The following is an 18753-nucleotide window of genomic DNA, read 5'->3' on the forward strand; positions in this document are numbered from 1 at the left end:
ACCAAAAGGTTTGGCTGCAGGGATGGAAATTAATAGAACGGAATTTGAAGGTTCTGAGAAGGGGCGATCAACAGGTTATCTCAAGTGCTTATATACAAATGCACAAAGCCTTGGAAACAAGCAGGGAGAACTGGAGGTCCTGGTGATGTCAAGGAACTATGACGTGATCGGAATAACAGAGACTTGGTGGGATAACTCATATGACTGGAGTACTGTCATGGATGGTTATAAACTGTTCAGGAAGGACAGGCAGGGCAGAAAAGGTGGGGGAGTAGCACTGTATGTAAGGGAGCAGTATGACTGCTCAGAGCTCCGGTACGAAACTGCAGAAAAACCTGAGTGTCTCTGGATTAAGTTTAGAAGTGTGTGCAACAAGAGTGATGTAGTGGTGGGAGTCTGCTATAGACCACCGGACCAGGGGGATGAGGTGGATGAGGCTTTCTTCCGGCAGCTCACGGAAGCTACTAGATCGCATGCCCTGATTCTCATGGGTGACTTTACTTTTCCTGATATCTGCTGGGAGAGCAATACAGCGGTGCATAGACAATCCAGGAAGTTTTTGGAAAGCGTAGGGGACAATTTCCTGGCGCAAGTGCTAGAGGAGCCAACTGGGGGGGTGCTTTTCTTGACCTGCTGCTCACAAACCGGGTAGAATTAGTGGGGGAAGCAAAAGTGGATGGGAATCTGGGAGGCAGTGACCATGAGTTGGTTGAGTTCAGGATCCTGACGCAGGGAACAAAGGTAAGCAGCAGGATACAGACCCTGGACTTCAGGAAAGCAGACTTCGACTCCCTCAGGGAACGGATGGCCAGGATCCCCTGGGGGACTAACTTGAAGGGGAAAGGAGTCCAGGAGAGCTGGCTGTATTTCAAGGAATCCCTGTTGAGGTTACAGGGACAAACCATCCCGATGAGTCGAAAGAATAGTAAATATGGCAGGCGACCAACTTGGCTTAATGGTGAAATCCTAGCGGATCTTAAACATAAAAAAGAAGCTTACAAGAAGTGGAAGGTTGGACATATGACCAGGGAAAAGTATAAAAATATTGCTCGGGTATGTAGGAATGTTATCAGGAGGGCCAAATCGCACCTGGAGCTGCAGCTAGCCAGAGATGTCAAGAGTAACAAGAAGGGTTTCTTCAGGTATGTTGGCAACAAGAAGAAAGCCAAGGAATGTGTGGGCCCCTTACTGAATGAGGGAGGCAACCTAGTGACAGAGGATGTGGAAAAAGCTAATGTACTCAATGCTTTTTTTGCCTCTGTTTTCACTAACAAGGTCAGCTCCCAGACTGCTGCGCTGGGCATCACAAAATGCGGAAGAGATGGCCAGCCCTCTGTGGAGATAGAGGCGGTTAGGGACTATTTAGAAAAGCTGGACGTGCACAAGTCCATGGGGCCGGACGAGTTGCATCCGAGAGTGCTGAAGGAATTGGCGGCTGTGATTGCAGAGCCACTGGCCATTATCTTTGAAAACTCGTGGCGAACCGGGGAAGTCCCGGATGACTGGAAAAAGGCTAATGTAGTGCCAATCTTTAAAAAAGGGAAGAAGGAAGATCCTGGGAACTACAGGCCAGTCAGCCTCACCTCAGTCCCTGGAAAAATCATGGAGCAGGTCCTCAAAGAATCAATCCTGAAGCACTTGCATGAGAGGAAAGTGATCAGGAACAGCCAGCATGGATTCACCAAGGGAAGGTCATGCCTGACTAATCTAATCGCCTTTTATGATGAGATTACTGGTTCTGTGGATGAAGGGAAAGCAGTGGATGTATTGTTTCTTGACTTTAGCAAAGCTTTTGACACGGTCTCCCATAGTATTCTTGTCAGCAAGTTAAGGAAGTATGGGCTGGATGAATGCACTATAAGGTGGGTAGAAAGCTGGCTAAATTGTCGGGCTCAACGGGTAGTGATCAATGGCTCCATGTCTAGTTGGCAGCCGGTATCAAGTGGAGTGCCCCAAGGGTCGGTCCTGGGGCCGGTTTTATTCAATATCTTCATAAATGATCTGGAGGATGGTGTGGATTGCAATCTCAGCAAATTTGCGGATGATACTAAACTGGGAGGAGTGGTAGATACGCTGGAGGGGAGGGATAGGATACAGAAGGACCTAGACCAATTGGAAGATTGGGCCAAAAGGAATCTGATGAGGTTCAATAAGGATAAGTGCAGGGTCCTGCACTTAGGACGGAAGAACCCAATGCACAGCTACAGACTAGGGACCGAATGGCTAGGCAGCAGTTCTGCAGAAAAGGACCTAGGGGTGACAGTGGACGAGAAGCTGGATATGAGTCAGCAGTGTGCCCTTGTTGCCAAGAAGGCCAATGGCATTTTGGGATGTATAAGTAGGGGCATAGCGAGCAGATCGAGGGACGTGATCGTTCCCCTCTATTCGACATTGGTGAGGCCTCATCTGGAGTACTGTGTCCAGTTTTGGGCCCCACACTTCAAGAAGGATGTGGATAAATTGGAGAGAGTCCAGCGAAGGGCAACAAAAATGATTAGGGGACTGGAACACATGAGTTATGAGGAGAGGCTGAGGGAGCTGGGATTGTTTAGCCTGCAGAAGAGAAGAATGAGGGGGGATTTGATAGCTGCTTTCAACTCCCTGAAAGGGGGTTCCAAAGAGGATGGCTCTAGACTGTTCTCAATGGTAGCAGATGACAGAACGAGGAGTAATGGTCTCAAGTTGCAGTGGGGGAGGTTTAGATTGGATATTAGGAAAAACTTTTTCACTAAGAGGGTGGTGAAACACTGGAATGCGTTACCTAGGGAGGTGGTAGAATCTCCTTCCTTAGAGGTTTTTAAGGTCAGGCTTGACAAAGCCCTGGCTGGGATGATTTAACTGGGAATTGGTCCTGCTTTGAGCAGGGGGTTGGACTAGATGACCTTCTGGGGTCCCTTCCAACCCTGATATTCTATGATTCTATGATTCTATGAGAAGGCAGCAGCAGGAGGATTCGGATATGGCCTTAATATGCAAGAGAGCAAAAGAAGTCAAACAGTCACAAGATTATAGGCCTGAGAAATGGCGGGCATGTTGCTGATAGTCATGAAGAACTTCTGTTTTGGGCATATTCAATTGGAGACGACAAAACATCCAAGGAGAGATATATGACTGGAGAGAAGGAGTTAGTGGCAAAGCTATATCTACAAGTCATCAGCATAAAGATAATGTCTTGTGTCATGTGAGCCAATGACTAAGATCGCTTCTTTAAAAGGACTGAACAGTTTTATAAGGAACAATACATTAGTTTGTGTTTTCAGAGATTGCAGGTAAATGCTCAGGTATGTCTATACTACAAATTACTTCGGTATAATTTACATCACTCAGTGGTGTGAATAATCCACATCCCTGCCCGATATAAGTTATACCGACCTTAGCACTGGTGTGGACAGCGCTATGTCGGCAGGAGAACTTCTTCTGCCTACGTAGCTACTGCCTTTCACGGAAGCAGGAGTTATTAAGATGACCAGCTCAGAGTGTCTTCACCAGAAATGCTGCAACGGCGCAGCTGCACCACTGCAGCTGCTGTAGTGTAGACAGAGCCTCAGACACATAGCACAGTTGCTCGAGTTCTTTTCCAGTTAGAAATAAGATACTCAAGATATAGCTCAAGCATTAGATTGTTTCCTTAATTGGACCCCAGCACTTGGAAGCTGGCATTCTAAAGCCACAACTCTTTGGGGAAAAGAAAAAAAATATCAGTGATATTGTTTCAGCTTTAGACTAGCAGTCAATGCTGCACATTGGTAACTCCCCTTGAAAACAAAAGAAACTGAAAGGATATATTCAGGGAAAGAATTAAGTGATATTCATGCCAAAATAGCTTGCTGTTCAATTACAGATCACATTTTAAATTATTTATTTCCAGTTTCATAATAAAAGGATACAAGAATTATTTGTCACTGTGGTACAGACCTGGTCTTAAAATTTTTACACAAGTGGTTCTAGTCAGTCAATGGGCCTACTCATCAATAATTTACTAGAAAGGGACTTGGATTGTAGGTACAGTACTAACAAGAAAAAGTGGTAACCTTTCCTTCAGTCACATGTTTAGAGCGAAGTTGTTAACAGTCTGAGTAACAACAGCATGATAAAACTTGCATTTAAGGTATTTTAAGTTAGACCAAAAAGCAGTTGGTATCTCTAAAATATAACTCAGAAATCTGAACTTTATTTAATGGAAGGCTATGAAATTAATTCTGACAGAAAATTTTACGCTATTGTTACAAGTAGTAGAAGACACCTAAAACACTACAGGAAGCTGAGGTTTCCTTTAGTTCCATCCAGATAGAAAGAATAGTAAATATGGCAGGCGACCAGCTTGGCTTCACAGTGAAATCTTTGCTGATCTTAAACACAAAAAAGAGGCTTTCAAGAAGTGGAAGATTGGACAAATGACCAGGGATGAGTATATAAATATTGCTCGGGCATGTAGGAATGGAATCAGGAAGGCTAAATCACACCTGGAGTTGCAGCTAGCGAGGAATGTTAAGAGTAACAAGAAGGGTTTCTTCAGGTATGTTGGCAATAAGAAGAAAGCCAAGGAAAGTATGGGCCCCTTACTAAATGAGGGAGGCAACCTAGTGACAGAGGCTGTGGAAAAAGCTAGTGTACTCAATGCTTTTTTTTGCCTCTGTCTTCACGAACAAGGTCAGCTCCCAGACTACTGCACTGGGCAACACAGCATGGGGAGGAGGTGGCCAGCCCTCTGTGAAGGAAGAAGTGGTTCGGGACTATTTAGAAAAGCTGGATGTGTACAAGTCCATGGGGCCGGATGCGTTGCATCCGAGAGTGCTAAAGGAATTGGCGGATGTGGTTGCAGAGCCATTGGCCATTATCTTTGAAATCTCATGGCGATTGGGAGAAGTCCCGGAAGACTGGAAAAAGGCTAATGTAGTGCAAATCTTTAAAAAAGGGAAGAAGGAGGATCCTGGGAACTATAGGCTGGTCAGCCTCACCTCAGTCCCCGGAAAAATCATGGAGCATGTCCTCAAGGAATCAATTCTGAAGCACTTAGAGGAGAGGAAAGTGATCAGGAACAGTCAGCATGGATTCACCAAGGGAAAGTCATGCCTGACTAATCTAATTGCCTTCTATGATGAGATAACTAGTTCTGTGGATGAAGGGAAAGCAGTGGACGTGTTATTCCTCGACTTTAGCAAAGCTTTTGACACGGTCTCCCACAGTATTCTTGTCAGCAAGTTAAAGAAGTATGGGCTGGATGGATGCACTACAAGGTGGGTAGAAAGTTGGCTAGATTGTCGGGCTCAACGGGTAGTGATCAATGGCTCCATGTCTAGTTGGCAGCCGGTATCTAGCGGAGTGCCCCAAGGGTCGGTCCTGGGGCCAGTTTTGTTCAATATCTTTGTTAATGATCTGGAGGATGGTGTAGATTGCACCATCTGCAAGTTTGCAGATGACACTAAACTGGGAGGAGTGGCAGATACGCTGGAGGGTAGGGATAGGATACAGAGGGACCTAGACAAATTGGAGGATTGGGCCAAAAGAAATCTGCTGAGGTTCAACAAGGACAAGTGCAGAGTCCTGCACTCAGGATGGAAGAATCCAATGCACAGCTACAGACTAGGGACTGAATGGCTAGGCAGCAGTTCTGCAGAGAAGGACCTAGGGGTGACAGTGGACGAGAAGCTGGGTATGAGTCAACAGTGTGCCCTTGTTGCCAAGAAGGCCAATGACATTTTGGGGTGTATAAGTAGGGGCATTGCCAGCAGATCGAGGGACGTGATCGTTTCCCCTCTATTCGACATTGGTGAGGCCTCATCTGGAGTACTGTGTCCAGTTTTGGGCCCCACACTACAAGAAGGATGTGGATAAATTGGAGAGAGTCCAGCGAAGGGCAACAAAAATGATTAGGGGACTGGAACACATGAGTTATGAGGAGAGGCTGAGGGAACTGGGATTGTTTAGTCTACGGAAGAGAAGAACGAGGGGGGATTTGATAGCTGCTTTTAACTACCTGAAAGGTGGATCCAAAGAGGATGGATCTAGACTATTCTCAGTGATAGCAGATGTCAGGACAAGGAGTAATGGTCTCAAGTTGCAGTGGGGGAGGTTTAGGTTGGATATTAGGAAAAACTTTTTCACTAGGAGGGTGGTGAAACACTGGAATGCGTTACCTACGGAGGTGGTGGAATCCCTTTCCTTAGAAGCTTTTAAGGTCAGGCTTGACAAAGCCCTAGCTGGGATGATTTAGTTGGGATTGGTCCTGCTCTGGGCAGGGGGTTGGACTAGATGGCCTCCAGAGATCCCTTCCAACTCTGTTATTCTATGATTCTATGAGTTGCCATAAACCTTTTACATAATGAAAAGCAGAGAGAACATATTTTAAAAATAACAAAATAAAATTGCAAAAATTGACATGGGAATTCAGGGAGAGACACAGTATCTGAAACTACTTTCAATACATTTTTAAAGTTGACTAGATTTCAAGTTCACCCTGAATACTTAGTTTCTCTCTCATATACATATATACCACTTCACTATTTTTACAGTGCCTTCAATACTAGGATCTGAAATCACTTACAAATCATGAGTTAAGACTCACAAACATATCTAATGTTGGGAAGTGTTAATCCCATTTTACAGACTGGGAAATGGAGGCAAACAAGTTAAGCAATTCATTCATCATCACTGTCATTAGCTCTGCAGAACATTCCAGTAGAACATTTCAGGCTAGCGGTTTGTCAGACAAGAGAACGTTTAACCTACTTTTAAAGATTAGAGACCCAAATTTAATTTAACCAACCAGTAAGTTATTTTTAAAATTGCACTTTTTATGAATTTCTTCTTTTATCATTGATCAAAAGTATTTGCTGGGGAAGATTTAGCCTCATATCCATAATAAGTATTTAATGTCACTAGCACTCAGTAAAATTTTATTTTCAAAGTATTACATCCTCTAAAAGAATTATGGTTTCAAGATTAACAAAAATTTTTTAAAAAAATGCCAGTTTAGGCAGGGCCTTTGACTAATGGGATAACAAATTAATTCAATGTGTGATTAACTTTTAGGGGTGTTCTTTTAAGATACTGAATTAATTTTACTTGAAATCAAAAATTTTATTTAAACGTGGATGTTGCTGCCACTTTACAAACAACTCAATTCTAAACGGAACACCTATGATGTAAAAATGTATGTTAAAGAGAAAGTGTGGGAAACAGATCAAAATAAGATGTATTACAAATAAAGACAAATACATGTCAGTGTTAGTCAAATTCCACATGAAATAGTAGCAGTATTTAACTTTCCAACTATCTTCTATCCCATGAATTTTTAGCATAATACAACTTTATAAACATATTTCCTAAATCTGGTCAAGGAAGAAAATGATGCAAATTTAAAATATACCTAAGATAAATGGGTCATTTTGGTGTTCCTTAAATCTTCATCACATCTGGGATGAGAATACAAGCTTTAGAACTGGCTAGTCCATTTAAACAACTTAAAGTTAGCCAGTATCAAACATAAATGTTTTGATAGCGCATGATCCAGTTTAATATTAAAATGCCTGCCAGTTTTCTGAGCAAATGAAAAGTGTTCGAAAACTTGTTCATACATGATCAAAAGTCAGGGAGGGATTACGCATACTTTTTTTAAAAAGTACAAAATGCAAAATATAGCATTAATTTTGAAACCTTTATAATATGTTGAACTTCCCTAACACCTTTCATCTAAGAATCTCACGGTATTTTACAGACATGAACGAACTAAGTCTCATAGCATGCCTCGTTCCATGTAAAGACTGAGGAAACCTGAGGCTTCAAGAGACTGAGGGACTTGTCTACACTTACCGGGGAATCCACACATGGCAATCGATGCATCGGCGGTCGATTTAGCATGTCTAGTGAAGACCCGCTAAATTGACTGCAGATTGCTCTCCCGTCAACTCCTGTACCCCACCCGAACGAGAAGGGCAAGGGGAGTCGATGTGAGAGCATCTTCCATCGTGAGAGCATCTTCTGTCAACATAGCATAGTGTGGACCCCACGGTAAGTAGATCTAAGTACATCAACTTTAGCTATATGAATAACGTAGCTGAAATTTTGTAACTTAGATCGATCTCCCCCCGTAGCGTAGACAAGGCCTAAGTAACTAGATAGAGACTGCACAGGAACTCTAGAACAGCAAGAAAATTAAAGCAGGTCTGCTGTCTTTCACTCTCATGCCTTAACTATACAATGTAATATATGCTACTTACAAGTCCAGAACAAAATAATTTAGAACAGTGATTTTTAACCTGTGGTCCTCTGAGCTTGGGGGTCCGCTGACTATATCTAAGAGGTCCATGAAAAGTTGTCAACATGCATCCAATGAAGTGAGCTGTAGCTCAGGAAAGCTTATGCTCAAATAAATTGGTCAGTCTCTAAGGTGCCACAAGTCCTCCTTTTCTTTTTGCGGATACAGACTAAGGCTGGCGGCTACTCTGAAACTTACAACAGTGGTTTTCAACATGTGGTCCACAGACCCCTGGAGGTCTGCAGACTAAGATTTCCACCTCATTTGAAAATTTTTACAGGTCTGCAAATGAAGAAAGGTTGAAACCCACTTTTTAAAAAATCTATTATACATTTATATTTTTAACCTTTTATGAACTATTCAAGTTTCAACACAATCTCATGAGATGTAATCTCTCTGTCATGAGGAATGCAGATGGAAGCAAACATGCCGCACAAGATGAATCTCGACTAAATTTGGTTTACATTCAGCAAAAACTAGTAAGTCTTATCACCGTATCATTCTGCTCTTTGAAGAGCGGGCAATAATTTGACTTTTACTGCCTTTCAGAAGTAACAACAATTAAGGCAAACAGTGGTTAACTAACTGTACTCCAGCAAGGAGTTTTGCATTTACACAATTAAACCAAAAACGTAAAAAGATAAGTTACCTTTCTAATTTCATCAAGCACGGTCTCAAATGATTTCTTATCCATCTTTACTTGTTCATCCAATGCAGATTTTTATTTAAAGAAAAAATACATCCAGGCCAGACTCTTTACTGCAGAAGTGTCTTTTTTATTGTAGAAGCACGGGAAAGAGACACTTTACAGAGCTGAAAAAAATCCTTTGACACGCTCAATAAGAAAAAGGGTCAGGGCAGGGGATGCGACACTTTTGGGCAGGGGTGCGGATTTCAGTCACAATATAAATGCTTGGTCCAATGCACTGTTCAGCAGGAGACGGGGATTAACGCTCCCTGCCTCGGAACTGGCACACTGAAGGGGGGAAAAGAGTTACATGGTTTTGTGAGGACGGGGAGAGAAAGGGGACGAAGAAGAAACAGGGGGAGCAGGGGGCCGTAGAAAGGGGGGTGGGACGCGGGGCAGCGCCTGGCTCAGGTGCCGCCGGGGACACGGGGCGATAGGGCTGTGCAACTGCCTCAGCCTCTTGCCGCTCCCGTCAGCGCGCGGCCCTCAGGCCCGGCAGCCCCCGGGCTCCGCCGCTGCCCATCGCCCGCAAAGCTCCCCGGCTCTTTGTTACCAGCAGCAACAAAAGCCACGGCACTGCCGCGATGGGCGGGGGAGGCCGCCGGGGAAACGGCCCCGGCTCAGAACCTGGCACGGCCAACCCTCAGCCCGGGGCCGCCGCCGCCGCCGCCAGTGAGCTGTAGAGCGCCCTGCCCAAGCAATAACCACCAGCGACGAGGTTCCTCCTCGCCACTGGGGTCCACAAGATCCATGAATCGCACCCTGATGACATCATCAACCTGCGTCCATTGTGTCTCTCCGACGACCCCTCATGCGGCAGAAACCCCAACAGAAGTTGACTGAGCAGAATGCCTGAATCCGAGCGGAATGGTCTCTCGTCTCTCTCCTGCAGCGATCAGAACCCCAGCTACTGTGCTCCTAGCATCCTGCCGAAAGGACTGCTATCGAGTGTTTAAAAATTCCTGGATACCGGACATTGTTGTCCTGCGCTCAGGCACTCAAGCGGACAACCCCAAAGGCGAGCAACAGGGTATAAAAAATTGCGAGGGAGGCCTGACCGCACCGTCTCCGCGTCCGAAGTCACGTGACTGACACACGCCCAGGCGCCGCCTGTTGTCACGTGACAAAGCTGCAGTCCTCCAGGCAGGAACCGTGGCTCTGCCTGGAGCCTGCCATGGCATGCCCGGCTCGCGTACGCTGAGGGGGTGGGGCCTCGGCCTGACGTGCGCCGGCTCGGGGGCGGGCGAGGGCGAGCCCCGGCGGTGACGCTGTCCGGGCTGCATGAAGCGGCGCGGCAGGCCCGGCCTGGCGGTTGCCATGGGCAGCGCGGTAGCAGCGCTGCTGGTTTTCTCTTGCGCGCTCTCGGGATCCCAGGTGGGTCTGGGCAGGGGGCGCGGGCCGGGGCTCCGCTAGGCGCCGTGGAGAGCGCGGGGGGATCCGCCTACAAGCCCCGTGCCTGCTGGCTCCGTAGCGCCCCGCCGTGTCCTTCATCCCCACCCTGGGCCTGTCCCCGGCCCCACGCCCGGATCCAGGTGTCCAGGTACCTCGCTCGGGCAGGGGGAGGTGACTGCTGGAGGAAGGGGGAGCCGGCCCCTTCCTCTCTGTCTCTTCCCAAGCCAAACCCTCTCCCTCTCCCAAAGAGCTGAACTTGGGTCTCTGCTCCCAGATCCTTATTTCTGGTGCCTAGTTAACTTAGTCAAAGGGCAGCATTATTTAAAAATGTATCAGGGTAAGAGTCAGTTTTTAGAAATGTCATCAAATGAACATGATAAAAATGTAAAGTACTAATTACTGTACTAGTTATTCAGGTAAGAAGCTGGGTGTTGACTGGCTCTTTGTGACAAAATAAGCCTCAGGTCCCCTAGCAGGCATGTCCCTGCAACAGTCAGCCTGTTCTGAAGGAACTGGGGCACCCCACTCTCTGGTCCCAAAGCTTTGTTCCTGTGCAGTGTGCTGTCCCATAGCACCCCATCCCCCTTCCATAGTATAAATCAGGGGTCTCAAACACGCGGCAGCCCACAGAGTTATTTGCTGCGGCCCGCCAAGCTTCCTGTGCCCCCCCACCCGAGTTATTTCCTGCAGCCACCAAGCTCCCCTCCCCCGCCGCCTCCCCTCCCCCCCCCCACCCCCAGCGTGCTGCGTCCCCTCTCCTCTGCCTACCTGTAGGTGCTTCCCGCCACCAAACAGCTGTTTGGCGGCGCTTAGCGCTTTCCAGAAGAGAGGGGAGAAGAGGTGGGGCAGGGGCATGGATTTGGGGAAGGGGTTGGAATAGGGGCAGGGAGGGGGAAGAGTTGGGTTGGGGGCTTTGGGGAAGGGATTGGAATGGGGGTGGGGAAGGGGGCAGGGGATGTCAGTGATGTGGCCCTCGGGCCAATGTACTAGTCCTCATGTGGCCCTTGTGGTGATTCGAGTTTGAGATTCCAGCTGTAAATGGTGATGGAATAAGGAAGTGGGTTTGACTGGTTGTGCATGACAAATTGTTTCTCAGGTCACCCAAAATGACACATTGCCACAACTATCTGACTGTTTGGAAGGAACTATGCCATGCTGCCACTCACTAACCTGAAGCTTTGTTCTTGGATAGCATGCTGCCACTTGTTATGCCCCCACCCCATTTCCATATTGTAAATGGTGCTTGAATAGGGAACTGGATTTTGACTGGCTATAAGTGATAAAATAAATCTTTGGTCACCCTAAGTGACATGTCCTCACAACCATTAAGCTGTTCTAAGGTAGCTGAGACATGGAACTGCCTTACTTGAAACTTTTATGTTGCAAAAAATTGTGGCCCATTTCCCCCCCCCCCCACAATCTCTTGTGAAATGGGCCGCAATTTTTGCAGAGTTTCAAGAAAGATAGGTCTATGGGTCAGCTACATCAGAACAGCTTAATAGTTGTGGGGACATGTCACCAAAGACATATTTTATCACATACAGCCAGTCAAAGTCCAGTTCCCTGTTCAAGCATCATTTACAATGTGGAAGGAGGATAGAGGCATAAGAGATGGGTGTAGTTAGAGTTTGCTGTCAAAGTGAGGGGATGTATCTAGTGGGGTCCTGCTGGGGTCTAGCCTGGGTCTGGTACTAGTCAATAGTTTCAGTAATGACATAGCTAATGGAGTGAAGAGTATGCTTATACAATTTGCAGATGACACCAAAGTGGGAGGGGTTGCAAAGTTTTGGAGGAAAGAATAGAATTCAAAATGACCTTGACAAAGTCAAGAATTGGTTGGAAATCAGCAATATGAAATTCAATAAAGACAAGTTCAAAGTGTCACAGTTCATGGCAACTGCATTTGTATTCATCCTCCATGGTCCTATGAGGGAACCCACTCTAGGCTCCCGGTTCCTCAGATGTCACTTAGCTTGAGCAGAGACCCATATTTCTTTCCCTCCTAACCAGGGGTGCACAGCTCCCTAGCTACACTGTGAGATTTCCAGCAAGCCAAACTGCCTAATGAGGCCAGCATCTACACTTCACTTTCTCTTTGAAGGATATGAACAGTGTAATTGCCTTCATTTGCAAGTTACCATATAGCCCTTTATAAGCAAGCACATTTATTCTTAAGGTGAAAGTATCATAGAGAAAACATATTAAAACAACAAAAGAACCTACATGCATACTAATAAGCATACTATAGATCACCCTCAACTCCACCAAGGGCTCTGGTAGGAGACAGTCCTTCAAACTCCACAAAAGGGTTTTTCTGTGGTTACCAGTTCATAACAACTGCAGCTCAGAACCAGAATTGCTAGGAAAGGTCACTCTTTCCTTGATTAGATTCTGGGAACATGTAAGTAGTAGACAGTGAGCCCCTATGAAGAGCATAACTTCTAAAGTCTGTTTTTTTTTTGCAAAACCAGAGGGGGGAAATTTGCATTCCCCTACCCATAGCGATCCTCAGGAAAATCACTTGACACCACCCTAATTGTCCTCTTGTCTGGCCCGTTGTTCAGTATACTTCTCTGAAGTTATTAACACTTCCTGGGGTTTACATCCTATTTCTCCATTAGAGAAGTGAAGACAATCCTCGTCCACAATAATACATAACCGTTGCATTTAATGCAATGGGCTTGAAATATACTTAACCTTAATTCAGGAAGGTTTCCTAAGGATATTGCAGGAAATTGCCATATATGTCACACAAAGTATTATACATAGGAAGGAAAAATCAAACAGATAACTACAAACTGAGGAATAACTGGCTAGGTGGTAGTACTGCTGAAAATGATCTGGGGCTTTTAGTGGATCACAGATTGAATATGAGTCAGGCTACATTTTAGTCACGGGTATTTTTAGTAAAAGTCACAGGAACTAAACAAATATTCACGGCCTGTGAGCTGTCCATGACTTGACTAAAACTTGAGGGGGTGCTGCAGGTACTTGGGGGGGGCGGGGGAGGGCATTGCAGGTACTGGGGGGGCTTGTGGGGCTGGGGCAGGCTCCCTACCCAGCTCCTGAGCTCCATGTGCTGCCTCCACTCCGCCCCAAGCCCTGGTTCTACAGCTCCTATTGGCTGGGAACCGCGGCCAATGGGAGCTGCAGGGGTGGTGCCTGCTGTTAGAGGCAGCTCATGGAGCTAGGAGCTGAGGGAGGGGAGCCCCCCTCCAGGTGAACACCACCCCGCACCCCAGCCCTGAGCCCCACCACACCCAACTCCTGCTGCTGGGGGGCTGAGGTGGGAAGACTGCTCCAGCAGTAGCCGGTGCGCCTGGCTGCCCGAGCTGATCAGTCCAGAGGAGAAAAGCAAAAATGATAAAAAGTTTAGAAAACATGACCTAAAAGGAGAGATGGGCAAGTTTATTCTTGAGAAAAGAAGATTGAGGGGTCATGACAACAGTTTTGAAATATGTTAAAGGTTGTTATAAAGAGGACAGTGATCAATTGTTCGGCATGTCCACTTAGGTTAGGACAAGAAGTCATTGGCTTAATCTGCTACAAGGAAGATTTAGGTTAGGCATTAGTAAAAACTTTCTAACTGTCAAGATAGATAAACACTGGATTAGGCTTCCAGGGGAGGTTGCAGAATCCCCATCATTGGATGTTTTTAAGAACAGATTACCTAGACCATCCCTGCCAGGTGTGTGTTTATACTTGAGAATCTATGAAATCCTGTTACTGGCCGTTCTGCACACACACTTTTATCAAAGTTTCCCCTCCATGTGGATGTTTGGTGCAATAGGTGGTGGTGTCAGGATTACAGACCATAAAGCAGCAGACAGCACCAGATTATGCAGCAATTCTATGCAGAAGTTTATGAAGAAACTTCCCTTCTGTGCAAAACAGGGTCTGACCATACAGATCCTTAGGAATGCTTAAATATAGGTGTCACCAATAATCAGCACTAACAGCAGCAACCATTGCTCAATTAATAAAAATATTATAATAAATAGCAACATCTATACTTATTTTACAGTTTCAGAGTAAACATGAACAAATGCAATGGATTACGTCAGTTGAGTAGACATCATTTCATTAATGGTGAACCATGCATCTTATTCATTATTGTTAAGTCAGATCACAGAAAGATTCAAAAATTTTACCCTGGGGTATTTCCAGCATAGATTTCTATGTATGTTAGCAAGTAAGTTGAAAGACAACAGACGCATTTTGGTGGATGTGCTTCAGAGTAGTTACTTGTCTTTTTCAAATACCATTCATTGAATATTCAGACAAAAATGCAGTTCCCCTACTACAGAAAAATACGCCAACTGCCCTCTCTGTACTACCTTTTTATGTAACTTGAATATCGTATTAATATTTACAAGTGTTTCAGATATTGATTAGTTCAATAGAAGTCATCAATATTATTTGTATAAGCAGTAAAGTTAATGAAAATAAAGGTGGTGTCATCATATGTACAAAGTTGTTGGAATGACACACAACACTGGGGACCATTTTGTTTGTTTCTACAAATTTGGTCAAACTGAGGGCTGGCATTTCTATGATGGAATTTTGGAATTAAAAAGGAAAGGAGGTAGAGATATTCTACTTACAGATAGATTCTTGAAATTCCATTAAAATGTACCAGTGTACATTTGTATTATCTGAGTCTCACAGCCACACAAGACACAAACTGGTTCAACTAACACAGCTACAACTACATTACATATTCGTTTAAGTAGAATGTGAACACTCTAGTGTTCACTGTTGTCTGTATTTTAGAAGCCATCAGAAACCATTCAGAACAGCAGAATGCATTGATAGGCCTTTTATGTTTGCATGTAGCTCATAAACATGATTATTGGAAGGCAACTGTGCCCTTGAAGTGTCTTTTCTTTATTTTTTCTTGTGTAATGAGCAAAACACACAACTGTAATTGGCACAACTGTTTTTATGTATGTACCAGAATTTTAAAAAAATTGATACATTTTTCATCTAAAAACAAATCAAAGTTCCAATGGACTTCTTCATTTGTAACTATCATATAATTTCTATGACAACATTACAGACTGATTTGCAGCAAATTCATTGAATATTGGTTCTGTTGATTTTTACATGCAATATTGCGTATTGTATGTTAACTAACACAGAAAAAACACACACAAAAATTGGGCCAATATATCTGTCAGACCAGAAATAAAGGTTCACCTCTGGAAGGGGCAAATCCTCATTCTTCATAATGAAATAATGGTTGCAGGGACTTGTCACTTGGGATAACTCAATACGTATTTTGTCCCATACAGCCAGTCAAAAGCCAGCTCCTTAATCACTATGTACAATACAGAACTGGGGTTGGGGTGTGAAAAGTAGCAGTATATTCCTGAAGAACAAATCCTTGGGTTGGCAAGTGGCATAGAATCCTAGAACCACTGGGTTAAAAGGGACCACAAGGGTCATCTAGTCTAACACCTGGCATGTCTCAGCTACTTCAGAACAGTCTGACAGTTGTGGGGATATGTCACTTGGAGTGACCCAGATTGAATTATCTCACGTATAGTCTGTCAAAACCCAGATCCTTATTTAAGCCCTCTACAGTATGGAATGGGTGGGGAAGCATATAGCCCAAGAACAGACTTTGTGGTCGGCAAGGGGCATATTCCAGCCCCTTCAGAACATCCTGACAATCGCTGGGCCATGTCACCTGAAACGACCTGATGTTACACCAATAAAATAAAAACCAGCAGGATCTTATTAAAGAGGAAAAGGCAAAATACCACATTTATTGTGAATACAGAAAGAATCATAGTAAGCCGTTAGTTATAGCTATAACATTCCATTCAATCTCATATTTATTCACACATTCATTCATACAAACACACACACACAGGTTCTGCAAGGTTGTTATCATAGTTACCAGCCTTAGAGTTGCTCATGCCAAGCCACTGGCCAGGTGGCCTGGACATGAGGAGGGAGCAGGGCCTTGTCAGATGCTCATCTGATGCTCCTGGAAGTTGGTTTGCAGAATCAGACCCCAAAGTTCTCACTTTCTAGAGTCCATTTTTATAGGAATTTCTTCCTATGCCAGTCTATGGGAATTGCTTCATCATGCTGTTGCTGAATCAATCAGCAGATAGCACATTCCTGAGGGCTCCGTGCTGCCAGATGTTATCTTGTTCTTTGGTTCTCCCATTCTTGAGGCTGTTGGGTGGATTCCAGTCTGCCCTCCGGGGGTCCTCTGCTTATTTCCACTTGATGCCTTCCTCAGCTGATGGACACTGGATTCTTAGGCTGGCACCTCGCTGATCATTCAGTTATTATCCACACCAAGCATCCATCCACATACATCCTCTATCTCTATTTTAATCACAATTGTTAATACAACAAAATGGCGGGGAGTCTCTGGGTGCTGTTTCTGTTGTTACAGAGTATTGCTTTGAGTCTCTCTCTGTGAATTGCTTTGAGAACAGACTCTGTCTTAGAATGTATTAACGCAATTAGCAGCTTGCAGGTTTCACACACAGAGGGAGAGAAACAGTACCAAAAACCAAGAGACCTCATAATTAGTAATACCCTGGAATTTAAACTATGGGGAATCAAACTCATCTGTGATTTTAATACAGAACTTCTTTAATATGATCCAACACTGAGACGCATTTTGTCATATACAGGCAGTCAAATCCCTGCTCCTTATTCAAGCAGTGTGGAATGGGAGTAACATGTGGCAGCACATTGTGTAACAACAAAGCTTCAGGTTGGCGAGTGGGATGTCCCAGCTTCTTCAGAAGACTCTGATGATCACAGGGCCATGTCACTTGGGATAACCCGAGACACGTGTTGTCTTGTACAGCCAATCAAAATCCGATTCCCTATTCAATTTTCATATACAAAATGGAAGTGGGTTGGGGGTGTGGCATGTGGCAGCACATTACGCATAACCAAATCTTCAGATCGGTGAGTGGCATGGCCAATCTTCTTCAGAACAGCCTGATAGTCATAGGGAGGTGTGTCTCGGGTCACCTTAAATGACATTTTGTCATGTACATTTAGTCAAATCCCAATTTCCTTATTCAATCACCATTTATAAAATGGAAGTGGAGAGGAGGTATGACATTTTGTAGCATACTATGCAACAACAAAGTTTCGGGTCAGTGAGCTGGATTCCCAGCTCCTTAAGAACAGTCTGATGGTCACAGGGATGTGTCACTTCGGATGTCCCAAGACTCATTTATTCGCATACAGTCTGTCAAAACCCACCTGCTTATTCAAACTCTGTGTATGATATGGAAGTGTGGTAGGGGTGTGACATGTGGCCAGTATATTGCACAGAAACAAAACTTGGCTTGGGGAGTGTCTTGTCTCAGCTCCTTCAGAACAGTCATGTGGTTCAGAACAGAACATGTCACAGGGACATGTCACTTGGAGTGATCAAGACTTACTTTGTCACATGCTTGCAGTCAAAACCCAGCTCTCTGATTATTCACTTAATAAATAATTAAGGAATTAGTAATTCAAATTAATTAATTCACATTAATCTGATGACATTTCAAAAAATTTTTATCTTACATTTATATATTTTGTAAATAATTTTGGCCTTTGAATAAGGAGCTGGATACCATGAATGTGGAGCTGGTACCACAAATAAGGAACTGAGAATAACAAACCAAACTTCAGCCTTGTGTCTCTCCCTGACTCTCTTCCCTTGATTAAGAAAAAGAGTACCAGCTATATGACAGTAAAGGATGAGGAGTTAGAAAACATTTTCTCTCTCTATGTTCCCTCTACTATATTTTCTACCATGTGTCTGCAAGTCTAACTTTTATTGGGAGAATGCAATTCTATGGCTGCTTAATTTGGTAGAGTCCAGAGGGCCCTGATTGAAATGAATGGGACAAGTCACCCCATCAGAGCTATTGTTTCAGGCTCTCTCCAGATGCTGGTAGATGATGCAGATAGTTTATGCGTGGCTCACATTTGAGTTTTTATCCATGACTGTAAGGGCTAGAACATACATTTTATATAAAGTCAGATTTTGGCACACAGTTCTGTGGCGAGATAAATTCTGTAGCAAATCCCGTTGTCATGGAATCATGGAGCGTCCAGGGCCCTGCATATTTCTTGCTCTTTTTCTTGTCTTTACGCTTCTTGCCCTCTTGGTCTGTCTGTGGTCACAGGATTCTGGCTTTTATCCTCTTTTTTTCACTTCCCTGCTCATTCCTTCTCTCCCTCTGTTTCAGCCTATTCCTCTCTTTCCTCTTTGCCACATTCATTCTCTCTGTACTTTGTTTTCCCTCTTCTGTCCCCTCCTTAAACTAAGTCCCCCCCTCCCCCCTTTGCTCATTTGCCCTGCATAATCCGGCATTTTACCTTTGGAGAGAGGAGATGAGGTAAAGCATAGATGCCTTCCCAGTTCTGCCAGGATCAGTAG

The 18753-nt window shown here is 44.5% G+C and overlaps 2 protein-coding genes across 4 annotated transcripts in view; one reads left to right on the top strand and one right to left on the bottom strand.

Moving 5' to 3' along the window:
* The window catches only part of PROSER1 (proline and serine rich 1), a 36014-nt gene extending 26332 nt beyond the window's left edge, over nucleotides 1–9682 (bottom strand). The window contains exon 1 of the mRNA XM_084618992.1: nucleotides 8907–9682. Coding sequence (XP_084475118.1) covers nucleotides 8907–8951 — 45 coding nt within the window. The 5' untranslated portion in view covers nucleotides 8952–9682. The remainder of the gene's footprint in view (nucleotides 1–8906) is intronic.
* Nucleotides 9683–10100: 418 nt separating this feature from the next.
* NHLRC3 (NHL repeat containing 3) overlaps nucleotides 10101–18753 on the top strand; it is a 35247-nt gene continuing 26594 nt past the window's right edge. For all 3 annotated transcript variants that reach the window (XR_014710212.1, XR_014710213.1, XM_084619017.1), the window contains exon 1: nucleotides 10101–10319. Coding sequence is in view for 1 of the 3 variants with exons in the window: in XM_084619017.1 (XP_084475143.1) it covers nucleotides 10227–10319 (93 nt within the window). In the remaining 2 variants the exon portion in view is untranslated. The remainder of the gene's footprint in view (nucleotides 10320–18753) is intronic.

Source organism: Lepidochelys olivacea (assembly GCF_965140295.1).
Source record: "Lepidochelys olivacea isolate rLepOli2 genome assembly, chromosome: 1".
NCBI classification, from domain to species: Eukaryota; Metazoa; Chordata; order Testudines; family Cheloniidae; genus Lepidochelys; species Lepidochelys olivacea.